General features: G+C 38.1%; 5 protein-coding genes across 9 annotated transcripts; all 5 read right to left on the reverse strand.

The window, feature by feature from the left end:
• Positions 1 to 911: 911 nt before the first annotated feature.
• On the reverse strand, positions 912 to 7619 carry LOC141841990 (uncharacterized). The gene is made up of 5 exons (XM_074730206.1): positions 7115 to 7619; positions 6547 to 6625; positions 4121 to 4978; positions 2920 to 3177; positions 912 to 1624 (listed from the first exon to the last, which is right to left on the reverse strand). Exons 1-5 carry the CDS (start codon positions 7554 to 7556, stop codon positions 1465 to 1467), a joined length of 1797 nt encoding a protein of 598 aa, XP_074586307.1. The 5' UTR covers positions 7557 to 7619; the 3' UTR covers positions 912 to 1464.
• A 665-nt stretch (positions 7620 to 8284) lies between these two features.
• LOC141841343 (bZIP transcription factor 44-like) lies at positions 8285 to 9432 on the reverse strand. Its single transcript, XM_074729501.1, has one exon. The coding sequence runs from the start codon at positions 8868 to 8870 to the stop codon at positions 8385 to 8387; it is 486 nt and encodes a 161-aa protein (XP_074585602.1). The 5' UTR covers positions 8871 to 9432; the 3' UTR covers positions 8285 to 8384.
• Positions 9433 to 11120: 1688 nt separating this feature from the next.
• LOC141840337 (iron-sulfur assembly protein IscA-like 1, mitochondrial) lies at positions 11121 to 13802 on the reverse strand. 5 transcript variants are annotated; one of them, XM_074728295.1, is made up of 5 exons: positions 13686 to 13802; positions 13508 to 13547; positions 13147 to 13371; positions 11435 to 11552; positions 11121 to 11356 (listed from the first exon to the last, which is right to left on the reverse strand). In XM_074728295.1, the coding sequence occupies exons 3-5, from the start codon at positions 13334 to 13336 to the stop codon at positions 11227 to 11229; spliced, it is 438 nt and encodes a 145-aa protein (XP_074584396.1). In that variant the 5' UTR covers positions 13337 to 13371; positions 13508 to 13547; positions 13686 to 13802; the 3' UTR covers positions 11121 to 11226. The 5 variants fall into 5 exon arrangements, with proteins under 5 accessions (XP_074584396.1, XP_074584393.1, XP_074584395.1 ...); XM_074728292.1 differs by having other exon boundaries at positions 13661 to 13802; XM_074728294.1 differs by having other exon boundaries at positions 13147 to 13547.
• A 1068-nt stretch (positions 13803 to 14870) lies between these two features.
• LOC141842284 (uncharacterized) lies at positions 14871 to 18189 on the reverse strand. The gene is made up of 4 exons (XM_074730495.1): positions 18102 to 18189; positions 17125 to 17834; positions 15693 to 16136; positions 14871 to 15167 (listed from the first exon to the last, which is right to left on the reverse strand). The coding sequence occupies exons 2-4, from the start codon at positions 17756 to 17758 to the stop codon at positions 14998 to 15000; spliced, it is 1248 nt and encodes a 415-aa protein (XP_074586596.1). The 5' UTR covers positions 17759 to 17834; positions 18102 to 18189; the 3' UTR covers positions 14871 to 14997.
• Positions 18190 to 20439: 2250 nt separating this feature from the next.
• Positions 20440 to 21886, reverse strand: LOC141839263 (curcumin synthase 2). The gene is made up of 2 exons (XM_074726976.1): positions 21683 to 21886; positions 20440 to 21575 (listed from the first exon to the last, which is right to left on the reverse strand). The coding sequence occupies exons 1-2, from the start codon at positions 21861 to 21863 to the stop codon at positions 20584 to 20586; spliced, it is 1173 nt and encodes a 390-aa protein (XP_074583077.1). The 5' UTR covers positions 21864 to 21886; the 3' UTR covers positions 20440 to 20583.
• Between the last annotated feature and the right edge of the window lie 1533 nt (positions 21887 to 23419).

Below are 23419 nucleotides of genomic sequence, written 5' to 3' on the forward strand. Positions count from 1 at the left end.
GAGGAATCATTCCCTTTTAAATGTATAGGTTTGTCCAAGAATAAAGCTGATGAGAATTAAGAACTAGGAATTCAATGCTGACAATACCATTCGAGGAATATCGATTGAAATGTATAGGTTTATATACATAAAGCTTGCCTCATACACATTAATTTGCTCAATGTAGGTCCCCTTTTCTTATCTTGACCAGAATGCTTTGGCCTTATAATTAATCATGAATAATGGGGATATTGGAATCATGTCATATAAAGGGAACCATATATTAATTATTAAGGAACAAAAAAGGCGAACCATATACCTTTGAATTAACAAATTAAAGAGAGTTGAATACTTAACGAGTGACTTGATTTAAAATTATTAGTTGAGCAAAGTTGTGTTCGCAGTCTAACAAAGTGGCTGAGAAGTGGTATTGCACCAAGAGCAATATAATACGAAATAATGGGTGTGCGAGTGAATGGGGTACACTTTAAGCTTTGGGATTGCTTCAACTTGACGACGAAGAGTGTGATTTTCTGAAGCTAGTGGACAAAAACATTATGCTTCAAAATATTTGCACATTATAATGCAAGACAATAGTGGAGAATAAAGTGACACAGCACCATGTCTAAAGTTATGATGTGTACTCACGCCGTCTGTGTCTCGGACAAAGTGTGTCACTTGAATATGAATTCTTTATAGTATAGCACTTTTGACTATTTGATGTGCAAATTTTTATATTTTTTTTCAGAAAACAAAAAAAAATTAAAATTAAAGAATTTAATGAATCAAACTAATTAACCATCCACAACGTTAGAAACTATACATTGGTTTTCCAAGAGTCCGTTGAGCTTGATGATCACATGCTAACTTGATAGCTGACGAAATCTATCTTTTATAAATAAATATATACGAGACGAGTGTAACAAAAAGATGAAGGAAAAAACCCAAACATTTGAATGCCACCACGTATAGAAAAATGTTCGAGCACCATACGGGTGGAAATTCCTAATTTGATATCTATCTGGGGGTAAAAAGACCCAGAATACAAGAGAAGAGTAACTAGTACATGATTGAGTTCATAAACCAAGCCAATTACATTCCGCTTTATAAATTTTACGTATCGATTGCGTGGATTCTGTAACGCTTTTTTTTTTATGGTGCATGATCAGCATCGGGCCTGAGACCATGCTGGCATTTTTGTCCAAACAAACGTCGATGCAGCTGACAAAGCATTCAACTACAGGTGTGGTCTTTGATAAAACAGCGTAAAGAGAATCTGAAAACTATGACACGCTGCAGAACAAAACTTGTGAGCGCACCAAAGTCCTTCCTTTACTTTAGAACCTCCTGAAACCATATGAACATCTCCACGAGTTGCTGGAAACAAAAGCAATTCATGGAGAATTGATGATCTTATTATTGATGTGATCCTGACTCCAAAGGAATTAAGCTCCAATCTGATGGATAAGATTAGATTGACACTAGTCATCTTTCCAGTGATGACAAGGACATCCCTTGTAAGGAAGAACAAGATGGCGGCAACTTGGAGAAAGCTGATTTCAGGTAAATTGTCAACTCGTCTATTAGGTGGGTCATCATATAAACCTCCTCAGCATGATTTCTAGTTGACCAGTCCTCAATAATCCTGCAAGTGTTAGCATATGCATGCTTTTAGGAAAAAAAATATGATCATATGAGTACAGGATCAAAGTGCCAATAATCATGCATTATTTAAAATCATGTAGGGGCAGTTCTAGATCCATTTTGAAATGGATAGTGTCATCTCAAAATGTATAGCACTTTCTTGCAGTGTTTTTGAAATTCTACATATGAATCATCAGCATCCAATAAGTGATATTGGTTTAATTACTCAGGATCTAGGTAAAAGGTGAAACTAGATTGGCTTTAATCCCAACATGACTTTTTTTGTTCTATTTCTTTTTCTCAAATTTGCTTTTGTTTGTCCAATACAATAGTTACAAGTTGCAAAGGTAGCATGTATTTAACATCCCTTTTCACGTTGTCACCACCAATATAATGTACAATTATGGTGTAACAATATGCAGTCCATACATAGTATGCATTCCCTTCCAGAACTTGGAGTGAAAAAGGTTTGTTGTTCAACATTTTAGATTTGTTAATCTGATTTTACTGTTGATATAAGGATCGCAAAAAAATTGACCCAACCCTGAGTCAAAATTTTTTAGGATCGGATTGAGCTAAACAAGTTTGGGTCATAAAGGGTTGATCCTCTAATGATCCATAACTAAACAGATAAACGTGTCAGTCCTATGACTCAGATACTCTATCTAAGCTATAAATGGGGTACATACGAGTCATAAAATCTAACCCGTTTTGCCCATATATGACATGAGTTGGATATGAGTTTGTATTAAATGTGTTGCAGGTTAATGAGACATTCCCCATTTATGACCCACCAACTCAAATTACCAACCATATATTGATATCTTATGCTAATTCATGACTTTAGCTAGCGGACAAAGCAGGAAGGTGCAAGTGTACCTCCACAATGTTCTAACTTCTAACATGCGAACTTGTTAAGTTAGAGAGGCCCTGATAATGGCCAACATTAACTAACCACTCGTAAGAGTGAATGCCAGCCAATGATTCATTAAAACTTAAAAGCATGAGTGCTGCCACTAAACCCTACACCCTAACTGATATGCAAAAATACAAACAAAAAACGAAATACTTCATATAGCCAAAATACATCTTTAGTATAATCAATATTCTAATGCAATGAAAATATCATGTAATTCATCTACCTTGTGAACATACATGATGAAAGATACAACAACAACATCCAAGTCTTATTCTACTAGGTGAAGTTTGCTATATGGATCTTTTTACACCATTAGGTCCATAGTTGATGAAAGTTAAGGGGTAATAAATAATCGAAATAGAAGAGACTATTATTACCTTGCACTTGCTTTTGAATCAATGCTGCAATCAGAAAATAGTACTTTCAGAAGAGGTTGCAAATCTGCAGAAGGGAGTGGTCCTGTACTAACATTTTCCATGCAATAGCCACTAGAACTCCAAGATTTTGAACTTAAGAAAATCAGCAGTAGCATTGGAGTCCCTGAATTCATGTCCCTAACCATTATCCGGTACGAAAGTTCATCTTCTGCACTTTCTAGTAGCAAATTGGCAAAAACTCTCGGCAAAGTGTGATTTCTAAAAAAGTATGCATTCAGCTGTTAAGAACATAGCTTGAGTGGGTAAAACAAAATAGCAGAAACTGTAAATCAATCAAATCAAATAACAAACTGCAAATGGCATACTGTAACAAAAGCTTACATTTTACATCATAAAGCAGAAAAATAAGAAGAATCCAGTATTTACTAATTACCAGAAAAGTACAATACTCAGTGCACAATTGAGTTGCATAAAAACAAGAACAATTGCTAGCCACTATTATGTGAATCTGAATCAGTTGAAAGTAGTAGCGCTCTCAATTGAACACTATCTATAATACTATCAACACAAAGGTTACACAACCAAAATTCAAAAAGAGAGGACAAAAAGATTACATACGTACCAAAAGACAAAATAAGCATAGAATCACAGATAAATGCCAAAATTAAGAAATATCTTAAAACAGAAGAAAATTGAGTAAATATTGACTACTTTTTGCTAAATCTAAAAAATGTTGAAGGATTGATTTTACTATTATCAAACAGTAAAAGTTGAGTAATTTATGTTTCTAAACACTACCTTCAGCTAAATTACATGCAGTTGCTCAGTTTGTACTTGGTAACTTGAAAACATAAAGAATAAAGCTATACATACAGTCTTAGCTATTTAATTTTATATGTAAATGTCATTGATGGTGGTACATCAATTGTTAATAGTCTCTCCTTTCCATAGACAAGAAATGTGCAACCTACAGAAACTTTAAAATATCCACTTGGCCAAATCTTACACAAATCCAGAGGAAAGAAACCACTAAAATATTAAGCGTTAAATTTGAAAAGACATAAATGATCATGACTTTATTTATGAGAAGAATTTAAAATATTGTCATATAAGAACATCAGCAAACAATAATGACAAGTTTTAACCTTCACTAATTCTGACAAGTTACTATGCCTAGATAGTCTATGATTAAAAGGATCACCTGAATATGTCACCAGTTCTGCCAATTGAAGCACAGGTAGAAATGCAAAACTTGAATAGTCGAATTCCACCATCTAGTGGAACATTTGCACTTCTAGAAGAAGGATAACACCCAATAAGAGATGAGCAATGTTTGCATAAAACATTAACCCATTTGACATCATGTGAAAAATTGGATGTTGGAATTATAAAGCCACCTCCAAGAGACTTATTATGTGGCCATTTCTGATTGCTAGGCATGGTTGATGGACCAGGCATAGATCCTCCAGAAGTATGATTTAACACATTGCACATTGTATCATCACAGTTGTGGCAATGACCATCTGAAGATATGGTGTTAGGCAGATCTGAAAAATGTTTCTCTGATTTTCCACAGCAATAATCTGAATTAAGATTCAGGAAATTTGCGTCTTCAGTACTTAGCATCTCATCAATGGTAAGCTTTGAGCAAGACAAATGATCAATGTCCCCTTCAACAGGTGCTACTTTTGCTAAATCAATACATGCTCCTCCCATTTTACTTGAAGAAAAATCCAATGCCCCTGCAGCAACGTCTTCAGCAAACTGACAATATCTACTCCCATTTGCAGAATCAATTCTGACACCATTAGATGCTTGCTCATTAATTTGTTGATCAGGATATCCAGTTAGGAGATCCTGAATTGTATAACCTTCTAGATCATCCTGGCATAAAATTATTGAAGCACTATCAAGTAGGCATGTACCGGCAGAGCAGTAGTATTTGTCAACATATTGAGAGACAATCTTCTCACTTGCACCGCCAAATGAACAGCAGCAATTTCCAAACCAATTGTCTGCCACCTCTTGCCAATTCACTGACGGCATTTCCACAAATTGTCTGCAAGCCAATAAAGTATACACAAGATAAAAAGGCAGATTAGAGATTGTGAAGATAAGGGCAGCAACCACTTCAGTAGGAAGATTATTTTCCAAAAAGACAGAAAATAACAAATAAACTAAAAGTTCAAGATGAAGACACATACAGTGGCATGCATATCTAAATCCAAAGTCATTTAGTTCTTGTATATTTACATTGACCTGCATAGTAACATGACCATGAAAATAAACAAATTTCTTTTCTGTTTTTAGTGTATACTTATTTACACATGAGACAAACACATAGAAAATAATAAAATGGACCTCTCCACACATGATATGGAAACAAAGCAGACAAGGAAAAAACTGAAAAGCATACCTAAGTTGATCAATGAAGCCTAAATTTCTCCCACCAATATTATCCTTCTGCAAGAAAAAAAAATCTTGAATAGGAGCCATTGTCCCAGTTCGGAACAGTAAGCTAGCATGACCATTCGCAAGACTAACAATAATGTCACCCCTTCCATCTATGCCGTTATTTATCCAAGTTCTCCATTCTTAAGATCTCCATTCCTAAGATCTCCTCTTCCATCTATTCCTTTCTAATTTAAACTCCAAATATTCAAAGTATAAAAATACGACTGCATGAATTCATATATCAAATTTTCACTTTGGTTATAGAAATTACCAAGGTTCAAAAGCAACCAGCTTTCTTTGACCCAAAAAAGGAAAGCAGCTTCCACACACTAAATTAAAACTCTCCCACCAATATTGTGTCCATCTGCAAGACTGACCTGAGACCCATCTATGAATAAGCACACAGGCTTGCATAAAGAGCATAGACACTGTTATGCAACAGAAGCATATAATAATGATAAACTCGCTCATCATATAATTTCAGATTGCTGCTGATTAGTGGCGTCTGTTCTTCTTAGTTGAGCCATTCCTCTTGGATCAAGGACCTAAGCTTATCTCTCAAGATCTTGTCATAACAAATAACAAGAAATATGATGAGCAAAAGAAATATCACAGGCTATATGCGTGTGGTCAGATATCTATGATGCTTGTCTGATGCCAATCATAAGTAAATATTTAACTTACATTACAGTGCTACAGATTATTGCTTACAAGAACCAGAGGTTTCAAAACCAACAGGAATAAAATTGGATACAGAAAAGAAATAAGACCTATTGTGATTACTAATAGAAGCTAATTTCTTTGCAGATGGTTGATTATGATGAAAGTTGCCTAACTTCAAGAAGAACAGAAGGAACAAAGTGTAGGACAACAACACCACAGAAGACTTCGAAGTCAGAACTGCAAAATGGTGAAATATCAGAAAATGTTTCCAAAGATATCTCAAAACAGAGATGATATACTATATGAGTCTTTGCAAAAAAGGAGGACGGATAATAAAAGAAAAATAGCACACTAGTTGTGCATCTCTGACATCAGGTAAACAATATGGCAACAAAGCATGTCCAATTTGAGTGCTCTATAAAGAACTAAATGCATCATACTCATTCATTGTTCATAATGTGAGACAAAGTATGACGGTAAGTTCAATTAAAATGGGATGCCCATGCTTACCTCAGGTGTTGTTTCGTTAGCTTAGCTGAGCATGACTTGCAAAAGAAATCCACAACACCAGCAGAAAGGTTCTTTATATCTGAATGTCATTCCAGAAAAAAAAAATGATAGACAAGATAAGAAAATAAGGTACAGGAGATTCATGATAAAGGAACTGTGCAATTTTTTAGCCATAAAATCAGTAGGTTAAATAACCTCTCGACATTATGCAACGTCTAAGGCGCAAAGAGTGAAGTCTCCAAGACAAGTAGTTTTTATTTCTTACAAATATGATGACCAGACCCCACTCATATTGTCGACTTGGCTTTGGTTGCTAAATGCTAGTGTTTTCATGTCTATTTTAATGTTCCCAAATCTACACTCTTCGAATCAGGAACGGAATTCATCATTATATTCATACATTTTGCATAAATACACTATAGATGATGCAAAGGGAGCATAGGGTGACTTGATTTACCACTTAACTTCACGGAAGAGAAAATGCACTTCACGTTTTAAGAACTAATATATTGCTACAAAATCTATCACAATTGAAAAGAGCGTTTTAACTATAAGCATACTTACTAACCCGAATCCAAGGGCAGCGGAAGCGACCGATTCGAGACCCCGCCGGCACCGCTCGCAGTGTCCCAAGAACCGGGATCGAGGATCCCAAGTAAATCCGAAACGGCGGGATTATCCAACGGGAGGACCAACGCCAGCTTAATCTCGACATGATCGCTTGTGGCCCTGCAATCCACGCGGCAGCTCGGGTCGATTAACACTCTGGGAACAGGAACCCTCAGGGCAACGTCGTTCCCGTCTCCTTTCCCTCCGCCTCCGTCCTCGACCCAGGAGACGAGGATGACGAACTGGTCGAGGCGGAGGGATGCAGCGAGGTTTCGGCAACACTTCGAGGGGTCAACATCCGGGTGGAAGAGGTAGAGGCGGAGGGTGGGGATGTAAGAGAGTGTTTCCCAGGTGAAGCTCCACCGCCGCCGGCTAGGGTTTCCCGATGGGACTGGAGTCATCCCCGCTCGCTTCCAGCACGACCACCGCTCTCAGTCGGCGGCATGGAGGAAGGGCCGATTCACGTGCTTATGGTCCAACGTGGCCCAGTAACCCGAAAGCCGTAACACATTATATAAAATAAAGCCCGGCCCATCTGTAGGCGATTTCACCTGTTAGATAATTACATCGATGAAAGATAAGAAAGAGAGCCGGACATAGGCTGAGTTGGTTACGATGTGACGAAACTTTCTTTCTCACAGATGGTTGTGGGGCTGACCGTGTGAAGCCGCTAAGGTGACGGATTCCACTTTGTGCATGTGCAAAAGAAAAAGAAAGGAAGTCGGGACAAATACTGTTAAGCTCGACGATAATATTTACGAGGCGACGAAAAGTTATGATGCGACGAAACTTTCTTTCTTCGAACGAAAAAAAAAAATGATAATCCCAGTAGCCACATCTCTAAGGTGATCGGTCCGATCCCACGGAAGTTTCCCACCGACCACCAGGGTAAATAAAAAGCGCATACGGCGGCCAATCCAGATGCCCAATTTCCTTTGGGTGACCGTTCCCCATTTGGAGAAAAATTACTGTAAATACGCCGTAGCAACAAGCAATGACCACCCGGATGTCCTACCGTTGCAATTGCCCCGGGACGAAAAAAGAAGCATTTTGTTTGGTGACATTGAATCGTCGAGTGAGTCATTTGATTCATAATCGTTGCACAGAAAGGACCAAAAATCCAAGCTGATTAAGGCATTAATACAAGCTATTAATTATCAGAATATTAAATAGAGAACAATGCAGACTAGAAACATGACACACCGACCAAATCACCAGGCCCAACAACGCTAAATGGGCCCTGATTTGATTACTTTTCCCTGCCCATCTTCTTCCCGGCGTTGATTAAAAAAGTGCCCCAACACGTCCGCCGCCGCCGCCGCCGCGTCGGCGCTCATCGAGCTCCATGGCCCCATGCATTCCTCGGCAGCGCCGCAGCCGACGAAAGCGCATCGGCGGAGGATGTTGTCCAGCGACTGCAGCGTCAGGTCGAGTTCCGCCACCTGGGCTCTCAGCACGGCGTTCTGGGCCTCGACCGCCGAGCAATGCCGTTCGGTGACGGCCAGCGCCGTCATCATCCGGCAGTTTTCCTCCCTCATCCGGCTCGCCTCCGCCATCAGATCGTCGAGGTGCTTCTGTTTCCTCATCCTGGACCGCCGTGCTGACTCCCGGTTCGACAGCATCCGCCTCTGCTTCCGCCGGATCATCAGGTCCTCCTCCGACTGGGTGTTCAAGAGCCGGCTCGAACCGGAAGAAGCGCCGCAGGGAGACGCCATGAAAACTCCTCTTTTTTTTTTTTTTTTGCTTATTATTATTTTACTTTTTAATTAATACTACCCGAACACAGAAGTAGACTAAACAACACGATATATATATATATATATCTATTTAGGCGATCAATCGCTCAACGAGTTCATGAGAAAACGTAGAACCAGTAAAGGAAGACGACGGAGAAGGACTGGACCAAATGCGTTCTTCGCCGGAGAGTTGAATTGATCATAAACCCGGCCAGGAGGATCTCACTTAGGATAGGCGACATCTATCAGGAACGCTAACAGGAACCCGTGCTGCATGTATGTGACGATCTAAGAAAAACGGCAGACAAAAACTGAAAAAATTAAAAAGACAAGCTTTTGGCAGGAAGAACAGCTAGCAACTAGGGACTCAGAACCAGCCCCAAAACCACTGCTTTGATTCACCGGAAGAACCAGAGAGGGAAAGGAAACCGAAGCGGACGACGATCGCAGAACCAAATTATAGAGCGGATGGAAGAAGAAGGAAGTGGGACTTATAGCAGAGTTAACGGAGAGAGAGAGAGAGAGCAGAGGTTTCAGGGAGACGTGATGAGCCATGTGGGGGGTGGAGATGGGAGGGTGAAGAACAAAACAATGCCAGCTGGCCAGCAGAACCCTGGCCAATTAAATTCACCTGCTAATTCCAATTTTGTCTATCGCCATAATTTCTCTCTTATTTTACCATTTTTTTTCTGACAAAAATTAAAAGATCCTCCGTCCGTAAATCTTAACTCGTTTTTGTCTTTTTTTCCAAATAAATTCAAAATTAAATAAACTAATTTTTTTGATAAATCTAATCGATCTTCGTTCGCCCCTAGTTTGCATCAATTTTTTTTTTTGTTAAAAAAAAAAGCAGAGAATACTTTTAAACTCCCACGTGAGCAAACGACACTGACACGGCATTTTAATCGAATTTTAATACTGAACAAGTCTGTCACGATTTAAATTAATGTGTTATTGTTAATGTTTCGTACTGATTTATTAATTAAATACCATAAAATTTAATAGATTCGAGAGCCATCGATCGAACTGCAACGAGCATGAACAGAGGGTTTCATGTGACTTAAAGACTTAAATAAACTACTTAGATTTAAAATTTAAAATAACTACGTGGCCTCCCAACTTTTTGTTCGATCATATATCACGTTCATATGTATATACACATATATATGTAAACACTAGTGTCCATCGAACTTTTGGCCGTGGACGATGATGTACCATCTGCCATTGTATAAGTTTATGCATGATTTGGACTTCGAGGCAACAAAATGGAATCCTTTTGTGCATTTGCGCTTTCCACCGTCCTTGGAATTCTTTACTTTTATATATATTATTATTTTTTTCCCCTCTATTAAAAGCCCATCCTTCTTTATTTATATCATTAAAAGAGCTTTTTTTTTTTTAAAAAATATATATTAATTTTTTTTAAACTTATTCTTAATGCTTTCTTCAGCTCCTTAAAGTAAATATATTTAAATACTCGCAATCCGCACGGATTGATGTATTTAGACCCGTTAAATAAAAAATTGATAAAAAATTTAATCTAATCCGTTAAGATTATTTGACGGTGTAGGCTAATTCAAATGGACGGCCATAGATGATCGTGACCTGTCTGAGGCAGAGATGCTAATGCGACGCCAACTGCACTGCACTGCACCGCCCATTGTACTTTTAGTTCGCTATTAATGATTTTGGAGAAATGCTAAAAGAAAGTTTCTATTTGTAAAAAGGTACGTTGATATATCTAGATGAGCTTTTATTTTAAAACATATTTCAAATAACACTTTTCGAACACATAAATTAATTTTTACCTACTTTTTGCAATTTGTATTATAACCAACTAGCTAACTGGGCAATTTTGCAATTGTGCATTAAATAATGTTCTAAAATGTATGAATAAATCTATATTATTTTCATGTGCCAAAAAGTGAAAAAAAATGCTTATGCATTCATATCAGTCCTCAATATCTTTTGAAATTCAAAACTTCTGCTTAATCTAGTTCTCTTCTCCTCTTGTTGTCGATCAAGGAAAAACAAACAAATAGTAGAAAATAATACTAGAAGATTCATATACGACCAGTGGCACTAAACCAAAAGTTCATGTACAAACATAACAAAATCGATATTTTATTGTTTGCTTATGCATCACCAGGTTACCACATTGGCATCATCAGGATAGCATAAGATTTTCGTCCTGGGATCGTTAAACTGTAAGGAATCTAATGACTTAGGACTTGAATAAACGCTTGCTTGAGGCAAATTTCATCAACTATATGCCCTCACTAAAGTCAATTAGAGAATAAGTACAGAATTTGAGACTGCAAAACTAGACTCTCCATTAAGATGCCGCAGAAGAATTGTGTTGTGGACCGGCTGGTTTAGCATTTGGAGTGCTGCTTCTTGTCATAAAGGATTCCCCGCACCCACATTGCCCTTTCGAGTTGGGATTGATAAATATGAATTCTGACCTGCAAGTATAAAGTATCAAATATTTAATATCTGTAGACGAACAATGCCTCAAGTGCAGTGTATGCGCTAAAGCTTACTTCAGTGCATCATCAACATAATCCATCTGTGTTCCAATTACATGCATAAGAGCTTTAGGATCAACCAGTATTTTGACACCCTTGTCCTCCACCAGTTCATCAAATTTAGCCTTTTCATCTGCAGAGCACCAAATTTCACATCAAACTTATAACAAAGGTCAAAACAGCACCAGATTGTGTGTGACAACGTATGATATCAATATCAAGTCTGAATATTAACGTCAGACATACAATACAAGATGCCACAATAACAGTCTGAAACTAAAGCTAAGGTATAATGGCTAGAGATAAATAGCAACCAAATAATCAACTTTGCCAAATGTTTTGTGGAAGGCAATCACTCTACCTCGTAATGGGATATTAAATAGCGATTATATTTTGTTTTGCAAACTCAAATCGAGTTTCACTAAGTAAATGTTATGTTATCACCGATTAACAACATCAAAAGTAGAATGCCTTGAAAATTCAGACTTTTGATCTCCTATTTTGTTCCATCAAACCTAGGCATGAATAGCTAATCGACAGAAGGAGAGTTTCCAAAAATGTATGCTTCCAGTACTTGTCTATGAACTGGATTCAATCATGAATCAGTAGTCTAAATATTGCTACTCAAGCATTCTTTTATAAATTTAAACACACATATAACATAGCTCCTTAATATATATGACCATTATGGGAAAATGGATGTTTGTGCAAACATTGTGTCAGAACATATAGATTGGTTTCCTTTCAATAGTTCAAGCTCTAGAAATAAACGAACAGATCAATGACAAATTAACATTGTATAAGAGCATGACAACATCCTTTCTGTGTGAAAAAATTTCTTCTACCAGGATTACAGCGAGACTGTTGTGCTATTAGCACTTAATCTCTGATCACAATATCAGGTACCTCTTATACCTTACAAAAAAAAAACAAAATTTGAAAATTCCCATGCTTGAAAACATGATTGTTGCTAGAACAATAGCAGCCAGACATTCCCAAACTGATACTTATGTTTGTTGATCAACTGAGATTATCATGTTGTCAAGTTACATGGTAATAGACAGTGAAGAAGCCTATGATTGCTCAGTGTGCTAGTTGCATATATGGTGGGCTTTTCTTAATACTAAACTGTGTTTTACCACCTTCCTAAGCAATTATGCATAGATTTAGATAACATGGGCTATATCAGAAAAGACAAAATGCATAATAGGTTACTGAACCAGGTAGTATTTAACCGACATTTAGACATGGATTTCTGACATATATGGATATCAAGTGAATAGCTTCACAACAAAGTTCAATCTCATAACAAAATGGAGCCAAATTGCCACCATTATCCTAAGTGATTAGGCATCAGGATATATGTTCACCAATGTGATAGATTGATTCGGCCGTATGAAAAAAAAAAAAAAAAAAAGTTGAGCTGATAAACAATTGAATCGACCTTCCAAAATAAACAGATTTTTTTACCACCATGTCACCATTCTAACACAAATGGACTTTGGACCAGCAAGACAAATCAAAGCAAAGGAAGCAATAGAAACTCTAGAGCATGTATAAAAACACTAGGAAGGATTGACAATAACAGCCACCTTTGGCAAACAAAATTAACTAAATAAATAAATAGTAAGAAAGACCCTCCCAAAAAATGAGTGGCTACCAAATCCAAAGAGAAATAGCATTTCTATGGCAAGAGGCAGTAGATAAAGATGACGACAGGCGCTTACCAGCATAGTTAAGGGTGTAGGATAGACCATTGCAGCCACGCGCCTTGACGCCAAGCCGGAGGTAAGACCGCTGCCGTAGGTTTAGCAAGTAACGTATCCTCTCAGCGGCAGCATCGGTCATTGACAGAACCTGCTTACCAGCCGCAGGTCCGACCTTCTCCACCACCGCCTTCATAGCGGAGGACGCCATCCTTTACCCCAATCCGGGTAGTCGGGCACCGAAAACTACCAAAAAGATAAATTCCTCATTTTTATTCTTTACCATTCTCCGTCAGTAAGCATGAGCGATTGATCAAACACCATCTGTTCATGTCTGACCAAAATTAAGCAAATGCTAAGTAGAAACAGGTGCCGCCCTTACCCGAAGAAATCCAATATTTTCGCCCAACCACGCAATTAACCTGGATAGCGGCAAGTAACAGAGGTTCTACAATATTTTAACCTAACAAAAGGAGCAGAGAACGATCGATGCGAAACAAGCGAGAAAACTGAAGATTCAGTGGAAGAACTTAACTAATACAGGCGGAGATGAGCTTTACAAGATCAAACACAGAAACGGATTATCACGTCGCGATCTCAATCGAAGCTTGCCCCTTTCTTTCTTCTCTTCCCCCTGTTTCTCGAGTATTCTTTATGAACGCGAACGGCAGATGGGAGAGGAAAGCCGGATAGCGTGCGTTTGGTGAGGGGATAAATAGATATTCCAATTAGTTTAGAATAGTGACGAAAAATACCTTAATTTTTATTATCCCTTTTCCAATATAATATAATTTCATAAAATCAAATTTTAAATTTAAATAGTAAAAAAATAAACATGTGCTTTTTATCTTTTGTAAGATCTTAATTTTTATAATAAATTTTAAGAAAACTGTATGGCTCTGAATTCTTATAATAATTTTGTGAAGAATTTATAAATACAAATTTGAGCGTTCAAATCTTTCTAAAAACTACTATCTTTTTCTCGCTTGTTGGTGCACATGCATAACTCTTCATCTCCTATGTCCCTTCACTTACGCAGACAATGGCTGTTTCTCGTGATTCTAGAAGAATCCTCGGCATCTAGATTTGAGGTCGATGATCATTGTGATGATCACTAACATTCAATCCTCAATCATAACTTGATAATAAAAATGATGGGATGGCCGATATCCTAATCTATGTTCATTAAAAAGCAATCTGATACACATAATCCCCATTAATACAAAGTCCCAAAAAAAGATGGGACAATATTAGATTTGTTGCACACATCATTACTTAACATATTACAAGAGATTATTTTCGTGATTCAAATTCAGTAAACTCAAGATCATATAACTCAGTGAATTTTACCCTTACGTCAAAATTCTCCTTCATGAATGTTCATTATAGTGGATAAATGTAGGCATATCCGTTATGATCATGTTTATGTAAGCAAGGTTCTGATTACGAGTAAAGGCAAATTTTGAATTCAGGATCTCCATAGCAGTCCTTGGTGTCAAGTACGATAAAATGAATTGAAGATCCCGGCAGATGAGAAAGCTACAATTGCAAGGTGTAAAAACTGCACGCCTGTTTGTTTATGATCACACACTCGAACTAATGCAAAGAAAAAAGTACTATCCATTGAAATTGTTGCCGTTTCTATGGTCTTTTTATTTAGTTAAAAGCTGATGAAATTGCAGCTAAAACTATCTAATGAATGAAAATTGCTCATAGAGACAATGACCTAGGAACCATAGAAGATAGACACACCAAACTCAAGCAGTATGTGATTTATTTACCTTGAGGATCGTATTCAGCTTTAACTATGACGGTAAAATTTGTTTAACACACTGATATAGGATAAGCTGATTCTTATGATGCTAGAGGTCTTCATTCTTGCTCACCGCTGGTAGCAGATTTGCTTTCGCTGGGAATTGCCTCTGTTGAAGGAAGATAGGACCAAGTGATAGCAGCGCCAGTGATTGTAATGGCAAGACAGATTGAACGCCAAAACCATTTCTGTCTCCTCTTGCGCCTATTCCGTTGTTGTCTAGCCATTTCTACAGCGCCAGAAGTTGTATCACAAACATTAGATTTCAATTCAAAATACTTTAGATAAGCAAAAGGGTTGTAGATTATAGATTTTGACAGGATAAGGGATCAAACAGCCAAAAAAACCCCAACTGCAGGCTGTTATTGCAACCAGAGTTCAATTTGTCATATATGCAAATGAAAAATAAAAATTAAAAAAATGAAAATGGTGACAATAGGAATTTACTTTGGAATGAAACGTGCTGGCTAAGATAAAAAAAAAATTGTAATCTAACATTCTCGAACAAAGCCCTACCTCACTTAGGTTATATTTGCTTTTCTAAAGCATGAACATAAAGAGAATAATACTTTTATCATATTCATAACAAAGACTCCAGTTACCACTGAAACAGCTCTATGAAGTTGAATATCAACAGAAAAGTAATATAAAACTTGGAAAATAAAAACCAAGATCAACCAAGGAAACAGCCTTTGGAGTTGACTGATAACAGAAAAGAAGAAATTAAAGGATAATTTAAGGCCAGCATTCTCACCGACTGCCTCTTGATTCCTATGTGACATTTCCCTATTTGCAGCTTCATAATACTGGAGTCGATCCCATAGCCTAGAAATTTCAAAATTCTTTGATGCAATTTGAGGTTCCATCTCCATCTCAACTTCAGCACGAGCAGAACCTCGTGCTACAGCATCAGCAACAAATCGTGCAACAAAAATCTGCTGGGACAATTCCACCACAGGATCCACACTATGTTCTGTATTCATATCTTCAGTGATAGATGGTGGAAGAGGAAGACTAAAGCCTAATAGTGAGAGCTGATGGGACAGTCTCTGCCAGAGATTTTGCAAGTTCTGCAGTGATTCTTCAACCTGTGTCCGCTTCTGTATCTCCATCAAGAGATGAAGCTTCATCTCACGAAATTCAGCTTCAAGGTTGTTATAGGAAGATGGCGACGGTGATGTGCCATCACTAGAGATCTCTACAATAAATGATAAACATAAGCTAACTTCTGGTATAAGCTTAAAACTAGACATCAACTTACTTGGATAAAAATCAAGAAAAAGATTATAAGTTACCATGTTTATATAAATAGTTTTGTTACCACTTTGCACATCTAAGAGCTGAAATTGAAGTTCAAGAAACAGCATGAACCAACCAAAAAAAGAGTTGGTGTTATTTACGAGTTGCAACTATTGCTAAATAACCTATCTGTTAGAGATGTGAACCAAAACTAGAATGTATTTTAATCTCACAAAACTAGAACTATAAAACATTCTACCCTTGAATTAATATGGTAGAAAAATAGTAGGTTCCATGGTGTTTTTTGTTCTTCTACTTTCCCTGACAACTGCTTAAAAATCCATATTATTCTATTATATCCTGCTGAGAATATGAAATGGTGTTTCTGACAAATGATGATATCAGTGTATCCCATACAAGAAAACAGAAGCCATGTTAATGTGGTTGTTAGAATTATACTCACTAATATGGTAACAGATCTAACAGAGCGAGGTAGGCAATATCCAGAAATGCATAAAGGGTAACCATTGAATTTATACTCACTAATAGGGTAACCATTGAATTTAACATGAAACTAAGATATTGAGCTTAAGTTACTATTAGAACACGTCAATGGCTTTGATTTCCACATATTAGGCTTGTAGAAGTAATGTGTAAGAGTTTTTATTTCTACACTTTGTGTACTATTTTGAGTATTCTTCAACAAAAACCTGTTGACATCCCATGCAAATCTTCATACTAGTCTAGTAGGTGGCTTATTCAATTCTCTTAATGAGTTAGAAAAGGCTAGAAATCTAAGATAGAAACAAGTTTGACAGCTAGAACAGTAAAAAAAAATTCAATGAGAGAAAAATGCAATGGAATAACAAAAGCCCATCGGTCAATAATGTAATACCGACAAATTACATGATGAAGAATTGGAACTTGAGAAGAGCACAAAAAGATACCTTCAAGAGCATCAAAGAATTCCCCTCGAGGAGTATTTGATCTAAATCGACTACAGCTATCTTCAAACTCAGAGCTACTTGCAATGCTCTGCATGTCAAAAAAGTCGTCGGTGTCCTCATCTCTTTCAAGATTATCTAAAGCAGGCTTCTTCAAATCCTCAGCTCCCGTCTCCCCTGTGTCCAGATTTTGATTTTGCAGCTTCCCCTCACTAGTTTCGAGTGTTAATGATGCATCACCAATGCTAGTTTGCACTCCATCAGCTTCATGGTTCCCAATATCATACTCCATTTCCTTTACCACATCAGCCTTCTGTTCCACCTCTGATTGCTTAGATTGTCCATCAATGGCATCATTCTTCTGGAAAAGATTAATCAAACGAGGCCCCCGTCTCTTATGATTGATCAGATATGGGGATTCCGATGTACATGATGATGGGGAATCTGGAAGCGGAGTAGTCTCCGGAGTAGCATAGAGGGCAGGTGAAATGTTCGGCCGGGGAATGCGCTTCCTTACCGTGGACACTTGCGCCGCTTTTCCCACCGTGTTCGTCACCACCGGAGGCGGCTTCGGAGCAGGAACCCGTGACTCAGGCTCCAAAAGCCTTTCCAAAGCGATCGCAGTGTAAGTAGGCATCTCGGAGATGAGAGGCCAAGAAGATTAAGCAGCCTCTTAGGTAACCAAAGGTCGTATCGTTTGCACCGACAAAGCTCTGTGATGCAAACGACAGATCAAATAACTTACAGGGACGGCGAAAATTTTGCCAAATCGTGACCAAACGGATCAGATGACGAAATCTAATCCAGAATCATCTCAAAATAGGACATACAGTTTGCGGTCGAATGATACCGGGGAGGAAAAAGCGGGGAAATCATGCTCATGAACCAACGCAGAAGAGAAATCTTGCTGTCTTGATCCAAGAAACTAGGAAACTTTGCGAGAAGAAGAGACAAAGGAGGAGAAATTTCTGGAGTTTTACCTGCGTGGGCGTGGATCCTGTGAAGCCCTAGGCCTTGATTCTTCGAGAGTTCGAGTCGCCAGGATTCGCCCTCCACGATAAAATGAAACACGCCAGAAAAATAAATATTAATGAATCCCACGGAATATCAATGACTTGCGCAAAAAGAAACACGAAAGAGGCAACAATGTGATTCCCCATATGACGTCAGCGATGACATACATACCTACTTGTTGTCCATCGCACTCTATTTACAAACACGCTTTTGACGAATAATAAGCCTGGTAATAACCTGGGTCTTACAGTTTGCAAATATTTAATCAGCACAGTGATTGTGCATTCGATACCCATTTCTTACCTTCGTTGATAATGGACATCCGGTTACTCTGTGTGGCCCGGTTGGTCACTCGGTTTCCGAACACGTGAAAATAATTTAAATTGATTAAAAATTGACCTATCAGAAAGTTCAAATGTGATCCGTGCGTTTCTGGTAAGTTCTGGAAGGTCACCTAACTTAGTCAATGTTGGATAAAAGTCGCGCTTAATGTTGATAATCTTTTTTTATTATCACTGGAAAAAACGAGAGAGCGCACAAATCTCTTCATCCTCAAGCGTTTGAAAATGGTTTTCTTTCATTTATTATCGAAGACTGTGGCCAACGACTTTGGGACAAAGAAAAGTTCCATCGCCGAATGGTAAAGAAGCTTGAGAAATAATAAAAGAATCAAATTTTAAATTTTAAATATATATATATATATATATTATATTTACAAATTTATCCAATAAAAGAGACTATATATCCAAAAAAAACATTGATAAAATATAATTAATTGGACAAAAATTAAAAGTATGATCTATAATAATATGCTTCTACGTTATACTATATCATTATTTATATTTAAATAAAATTATCTTATTTAATTGATGCTAATCAAATATTCTTTGGTCTTTCTTTTTCTAGTTTTATATGCACATTTATCATAATTTTCATTACTTAACTAAGCATTTATTAGTAGTCTACATATATGTTTGTACCATCTTAAATATATTTTTTAAAGTTTTCCTTAATGAGTTAATTTCTATTTTCTCTCTAATATTTTCACTCATCTTGTCCATCTTTATATGTTTGCACATTCACCTTAACATCATCTCTAAAATTTTTATCTTTTGCTATGTGCTTGAGTCATAGCCCAACCTGAGTCAAGCTCCCAAATGACTTTTAAAAAAAACTTGTATGCCTTTAAAATTTTCATTAATAAAGTAAATTTATTTTAAAAAGCAAAGAGCCACAAAACCCTCTTCCCAATCCTTTTCAGCCTACGACCTCTTACCCTCTTTTTTTTTAAAAAAAAAATATTCTCCTCTTTTAGCTTGTGATTTATGAAGGTATCCTATTTTCCCTTCTCTTCCCTTTAGCCTTTCAATTTTGACATTTTAGAAACATATATCATATTTATTTGTTATTTTTTATGTGTTAATTGTTAGTTGGTGCTTTTGAATTTTCATGACATTGTATTATTTGCATCTATGGTTCATGTACTTGATGTAATTGTGGAATAGAGTTTATTTTCGGATAAAAAATCTAAGGCATCTCATTTACAAGAGATAATACAATCTTTTGAGTTTGTGATTACTCTTCGTTTAATACAATCATTATTGAGAATAATAAATGAGTTGTCACAAGTTTTTTTTTTTTTTTTTTTTTTTTGAGAATTCTACAAGATTGATTGATATTTCTAAACAATGCCGTGATTGATGATGTGGGTGGAGTTCCTCTTGTTGGATGTGGTCGTCTGGAAAACATGTAATATTATAAAACTATAAAAGAATTAGAACTATTTAATATCTAGTATAATATTTTACAAATATTTTTATCATATTTTAGTAATTTTAATTATTTTTTATCAAAGTAGTTTATGTATAATAATTTTTTGTCTTATTAAACTAAAAATAATATTTTATTTTAATATCTTATAACAATTAGTATGTAATTGTTATATATATATATATATATAATAATCAAATAAGGATATTTTTTACGTTTTAATTTGTTTTAAAAAAAATATATATTGAGGTCTTTTGAGGTGGTAATCGGAATTAGACAGTTAGTTATTATTCATTGACAGACAATTTAAAAGTTTGAAATGGTAGAAAAAACAAAATTTGCAGTTTAAGGGTTTGCGATTTCATATTATATCTGCAATAATATTAACAAACAGAAGGCGTTAATCAATCGTCGGCCGATTCGTCTCTAGTTGTATGGTTTGTTTGTTGTATCTGTTGCCGATGGATTTGGTTGTTTAAGCTGAGCTACTTCACAAACACCGTCATCAGAGCAAGTTTGACTGTAACTCGATCGTACTTCAACACACCCACATTTGTTTTATGTCGTAATTAATTAATCACACATTCTTTAATACACAGCAATCGTCTCTCCATCGATCGATCATCGTGTTCATAATTCACTGGCAAAACCTAGCAATTGATATCAAAATGATCGTATCTAAAGCGGCACGCTTTGGAGCACGACGGTTTCGATGCTGATGCCGGGGCCGAAGCCGAAGAGCACGCCCCACCGGAGCCCGTCGCCGGTGGTCGCCCGGTTCTCCGCCGCCGACCGTTTCCTGAGCTCGTCCATCACGAAGTAGACGGTGGCGCTCTGCATGTTGCCGAACTCGGAGAAGACGTGGCGTGCGGTGGCCAGCTTGCTCGGTTCCAGGCCCAGCTTGGTCTCGATGGCGTCCATGATGGCCCAGTTGCCCGGGTGCGCCACCCAGAAGATGTTGTTCCAGTCCTTGATCCCGATCGGTTCGAACGCCTCCGCCAGGCTGTTCCCCACGTTGTCGGCGATGATCGCCGGCAGCTGGTTGAAGAAGTGGAAGGTCAGCCCCACCTCGCGGAGGTGGCCGCCCACCGCCTTCTCGCTCTCCGGCACCGTCGTCTGAGTCGCCGACATGATGTGGTAGAGCGGGCGCTCGACGCCGAGGACGGGGTCGGCCCCGACGATCATCGCGCCGGCGCCGTCCCCGAAGCCGGCCTGGCCGGCCAGCGCCTGGAAGTCGCGCTCGTCCGGGCCGCGGAAGCTGAGCACGGTGATCTCGCAGGCGACGACGAGGACGCGCGCGGAGCGGTTGTTCTCGGCGATGTCCTTGGCTATGCGCAGCATGGCGGCGCCCATGTGGCAGGCCTGGCTGTAGAGCATCAGGCGGTTGACGGCGAGCGGGAGCCCGAGGAGCTTGGCGAGGCGGTAGTCAGCTCCGGGCATGTCGATGCCGCTGATGGAGCAGAAGACCAGGTGGGTGATGGCTGACTTGTCGCCGCCCCACTCCTTGATGGCCTTCTCCGCTGCCTCCGCGGCCAGCTTCGGCACCTCCTCCACCACGATGTCCTGCCGGTCGTCGAACGACGGCTCCATGTACGAGCACAGCTTCGGCCGCTCCTTCAGGATCTCCGGCGTCAGGTAAAGATACCGCCTCTTCACCATCGTCTTCTCGCCTGCAATCAAACCAAATCAATCCTCCCGTTCCACCTCGATCCTCTGCTTTTCCCATTAAAAATTCACTTTTTTCGAAAACCAAAAAAGGATCAATCGAAGAACTTACACATGCGGCGGAACTTGTTCTTGAGCTCCTGCTTGTGCTCGGAGTTGGTGACGCGGAAGTAGTAGTCGGGATACGTGTCCTGCTCGTAGAGATTGGGCGGATTGGCGGTGCCGACGGCCAAGATGGTGGCCGGACCTTGAGCTCTCTGCGCCTTGCGCATCGCCTGCAAGCTGATCGCCATCTGGATTGACTGATTAGCAAGAAGGCGTGGAAAGCATGAGAGGAGAGACTCCTGTAATGCCAATTTATACATGCGACAGCTACACTTCCACCAACCAACCCACCTCCAGTGTTTTTGTTTTTTGTTATTTGTTTTTTGTTTTAAAAAATGGGGGTTGGTGGTTTATCTTGTACACGCTAGCAATTTTTTACCGACTAAAGTTTTTACACGCTATTGCTCTGCATTTACTGATGGACGGCGAAGCCATGTCAACGCAGTAATATCCACGTTCAACCATTCTTCCTTTAAAGGAACGAAGTACTGTTTCTGGAGTCCGGACAACAGTGTTCTTGTCGGTCTATTTTTTCTGTAAATGTGGTTTACAATGATGGGGATTTGCGTCCCTTCCGTCCAACTGCAGCTGGGTCTTCACCAACCAACGCCGCGTTCCCACTGAGCTATCGCTCTTTGACCGCCTCAATTCTTTGACTAGCGCAGAAGAATCGGTTTCCCTTCATGCGATTTACTGATTTGCCCTTGGATCCTTGTTGGGAAGTGGTTCGATCTGCCTGCTCCAAGGAACAGGTGTCGAATCATCAGCCAAATTGTATTTTTTTTGTTCAATAAAAATAATGATCCAGTGTATTTGCTCCAATCATTACGCGACGTAATGTCGGTCAAAGTTGACGGAGCCAATCCCATAATATTTTTTCTTCCAATATTTTTATGAATATTTTTAATTAATGCATTGTAAATCATTTTAATATGTAACATTATCGATTAAGTTAGAATAAAATAAGGGCGTTTTTTCATTTTTTTTCCCCAATTGATTGCTTACGTGGCCGGATCTGGGTGGATGGTCGCCAATCCCAACTACAAATGTCAAACGGACAGATGCATCATTCAATCGAGGCGATCTGGTCAGAGAAATGACGCCGACCAAACCAATGGCCACCACACAATATTTTATTTTATTTTATTTTCTCTCTCTTTCTTTGCGCTAATAATGTTGCAGCTGCGTCCGATTAAGAAAATGAAATTTTGACTACGTCATCGACGACGACTTCAAGTGTTTGGTAGAGATAGAGACGGTGGAAATTATATACAGTAAATGGTTAATGACGCATTTAAAATTGTGAAATTATCAAACGACCCACTTAATTTTTAAAATTTTCAAAACATGTACTTTTTTCCATTTTACTCTTCCTGCTCATCACTATACCGTTACATTCCCAGAATTATATTAAAAATAAAGACTACATTTTATTTAACATAATATATATGGCATTTAATATGTCACTTTAAATAGGATAATGAAATAAATCTAGAAGTTGCTGGAAGTTCTCATAAACACAAAGTCAACTTTTTGGTTTTAAAATACATATATATATTTTTTAAAAACTATCGTGTAGAAGTAAAATATCACAAGCAAACTTCATTGCTTTGGAGTCATTTTAGCTTACGATTACAATCTAATTTAAAATGAGATGTTCTTTAGAAGTAAACTAAACTAGCTTATAAGTAAATATTAACTCGCTTTAGAGATAAAAATTTTAACTTTAGGTAAAAAGAATATT

The sequence above is a fragment of the Curcuma longa genome, chromosome 11 (assembly GCF_044706935.1).
Source record: "Curcuma longa cultivar G26 ecotype Majalengka, Jawa Barat chromosome 11, ITB_CL_G26_1.1, whole genome shotgun sequence".
Taxonomy (NCBI): domain Eukaryota; kingdom Viridiplantae; phylum Streptophyta; class Magnoliopsida; order Zingiberales; family Zingiberaceae; genus Curcuma; species Curcuma longa.

Coding starts and splice junctions, on each gene's coding strand:
- LOC141841990 (XM_074730206.1), bottom strand. CDS start 7,556: ATGACTCCAGTCCCATCGGGAAACCCTAGCCGGCGGCGGTGGAGCTTC. Junction 4,979..6,546: donor CTAACGAAACAACACCTGAG/GTAAGCATGGGC, acceptor ATTGGCTTGCAG/ACAATTTGTGGAAATGCCGT. Junction 3,178..4,120: donor AGAACTGGTGACATATTCAG/GTGATCCTTTTA, acceptor ATACTTTTTTAG/AAATCACACTTTGCCGAGAG.
- LOC141840337 (XM_074728295.1), bottom strand. CDS start 13,336: ATGGCGTCCTCCGCTATGAAGGCGGTGGTGGAGAAGGTCGGACCTGCG. Junction 11,553..13,146: donor CTACACCCTTAACTATGCTG/GTAAGCGCCTGT, acceptor GGTGCTCTGCAG/ATGAAAAGGCTAAATTTGAT. Junction 11,357..11,434: donor TATGTTGATGATGCACTGAA/GTAAGCTTTAGC, acceptor TTATACTTGCAG/GTCAGAATTCATATTTATCA.
- LOC141841343 (XM_074729501.1), bottom strand. CDS start 8,870: ATGGCGTCTCCCTGCGGCGCTTCTTCCGGTTCGAGCCGGCTCTTGAAC.
- LOC141842284 (XM_074730495.1), bottom strand. CDS start 17,758: ATGCCTACTTACACTGCGATCGCTTTGGAAAGGCTTTTGGAGCCTGAG. Junction 16,137..17,124: donor ATTCTTTGATGCTCTTGAAG/GTATCTTTTTGT, acceptor CATTTATTGTAG/AGATCTCTAGTGATGGCACA. Junction 15,168..15,692: donor TAGGAATCAAGAGGCAGTCG/GTGAGAATGCTG, acceptor CTGGCGCTGTAG/AAATGGCTAGACAACAACGG.
- LOC141839263 (XM_074726976.1), bottom strand. CDS start 21,863: ATGGCGATCAGCTTGCAGGCGATGCGCAAGGCGCAGAGAGCTCAAGGT. Junction 21,576..21,682: donor GAACAAGTTCCGCCGCATGT/GTAAGTTCTTCG, acceptor GTTTGATTGCAG/GCGAGAAGACGATGGTGAAG.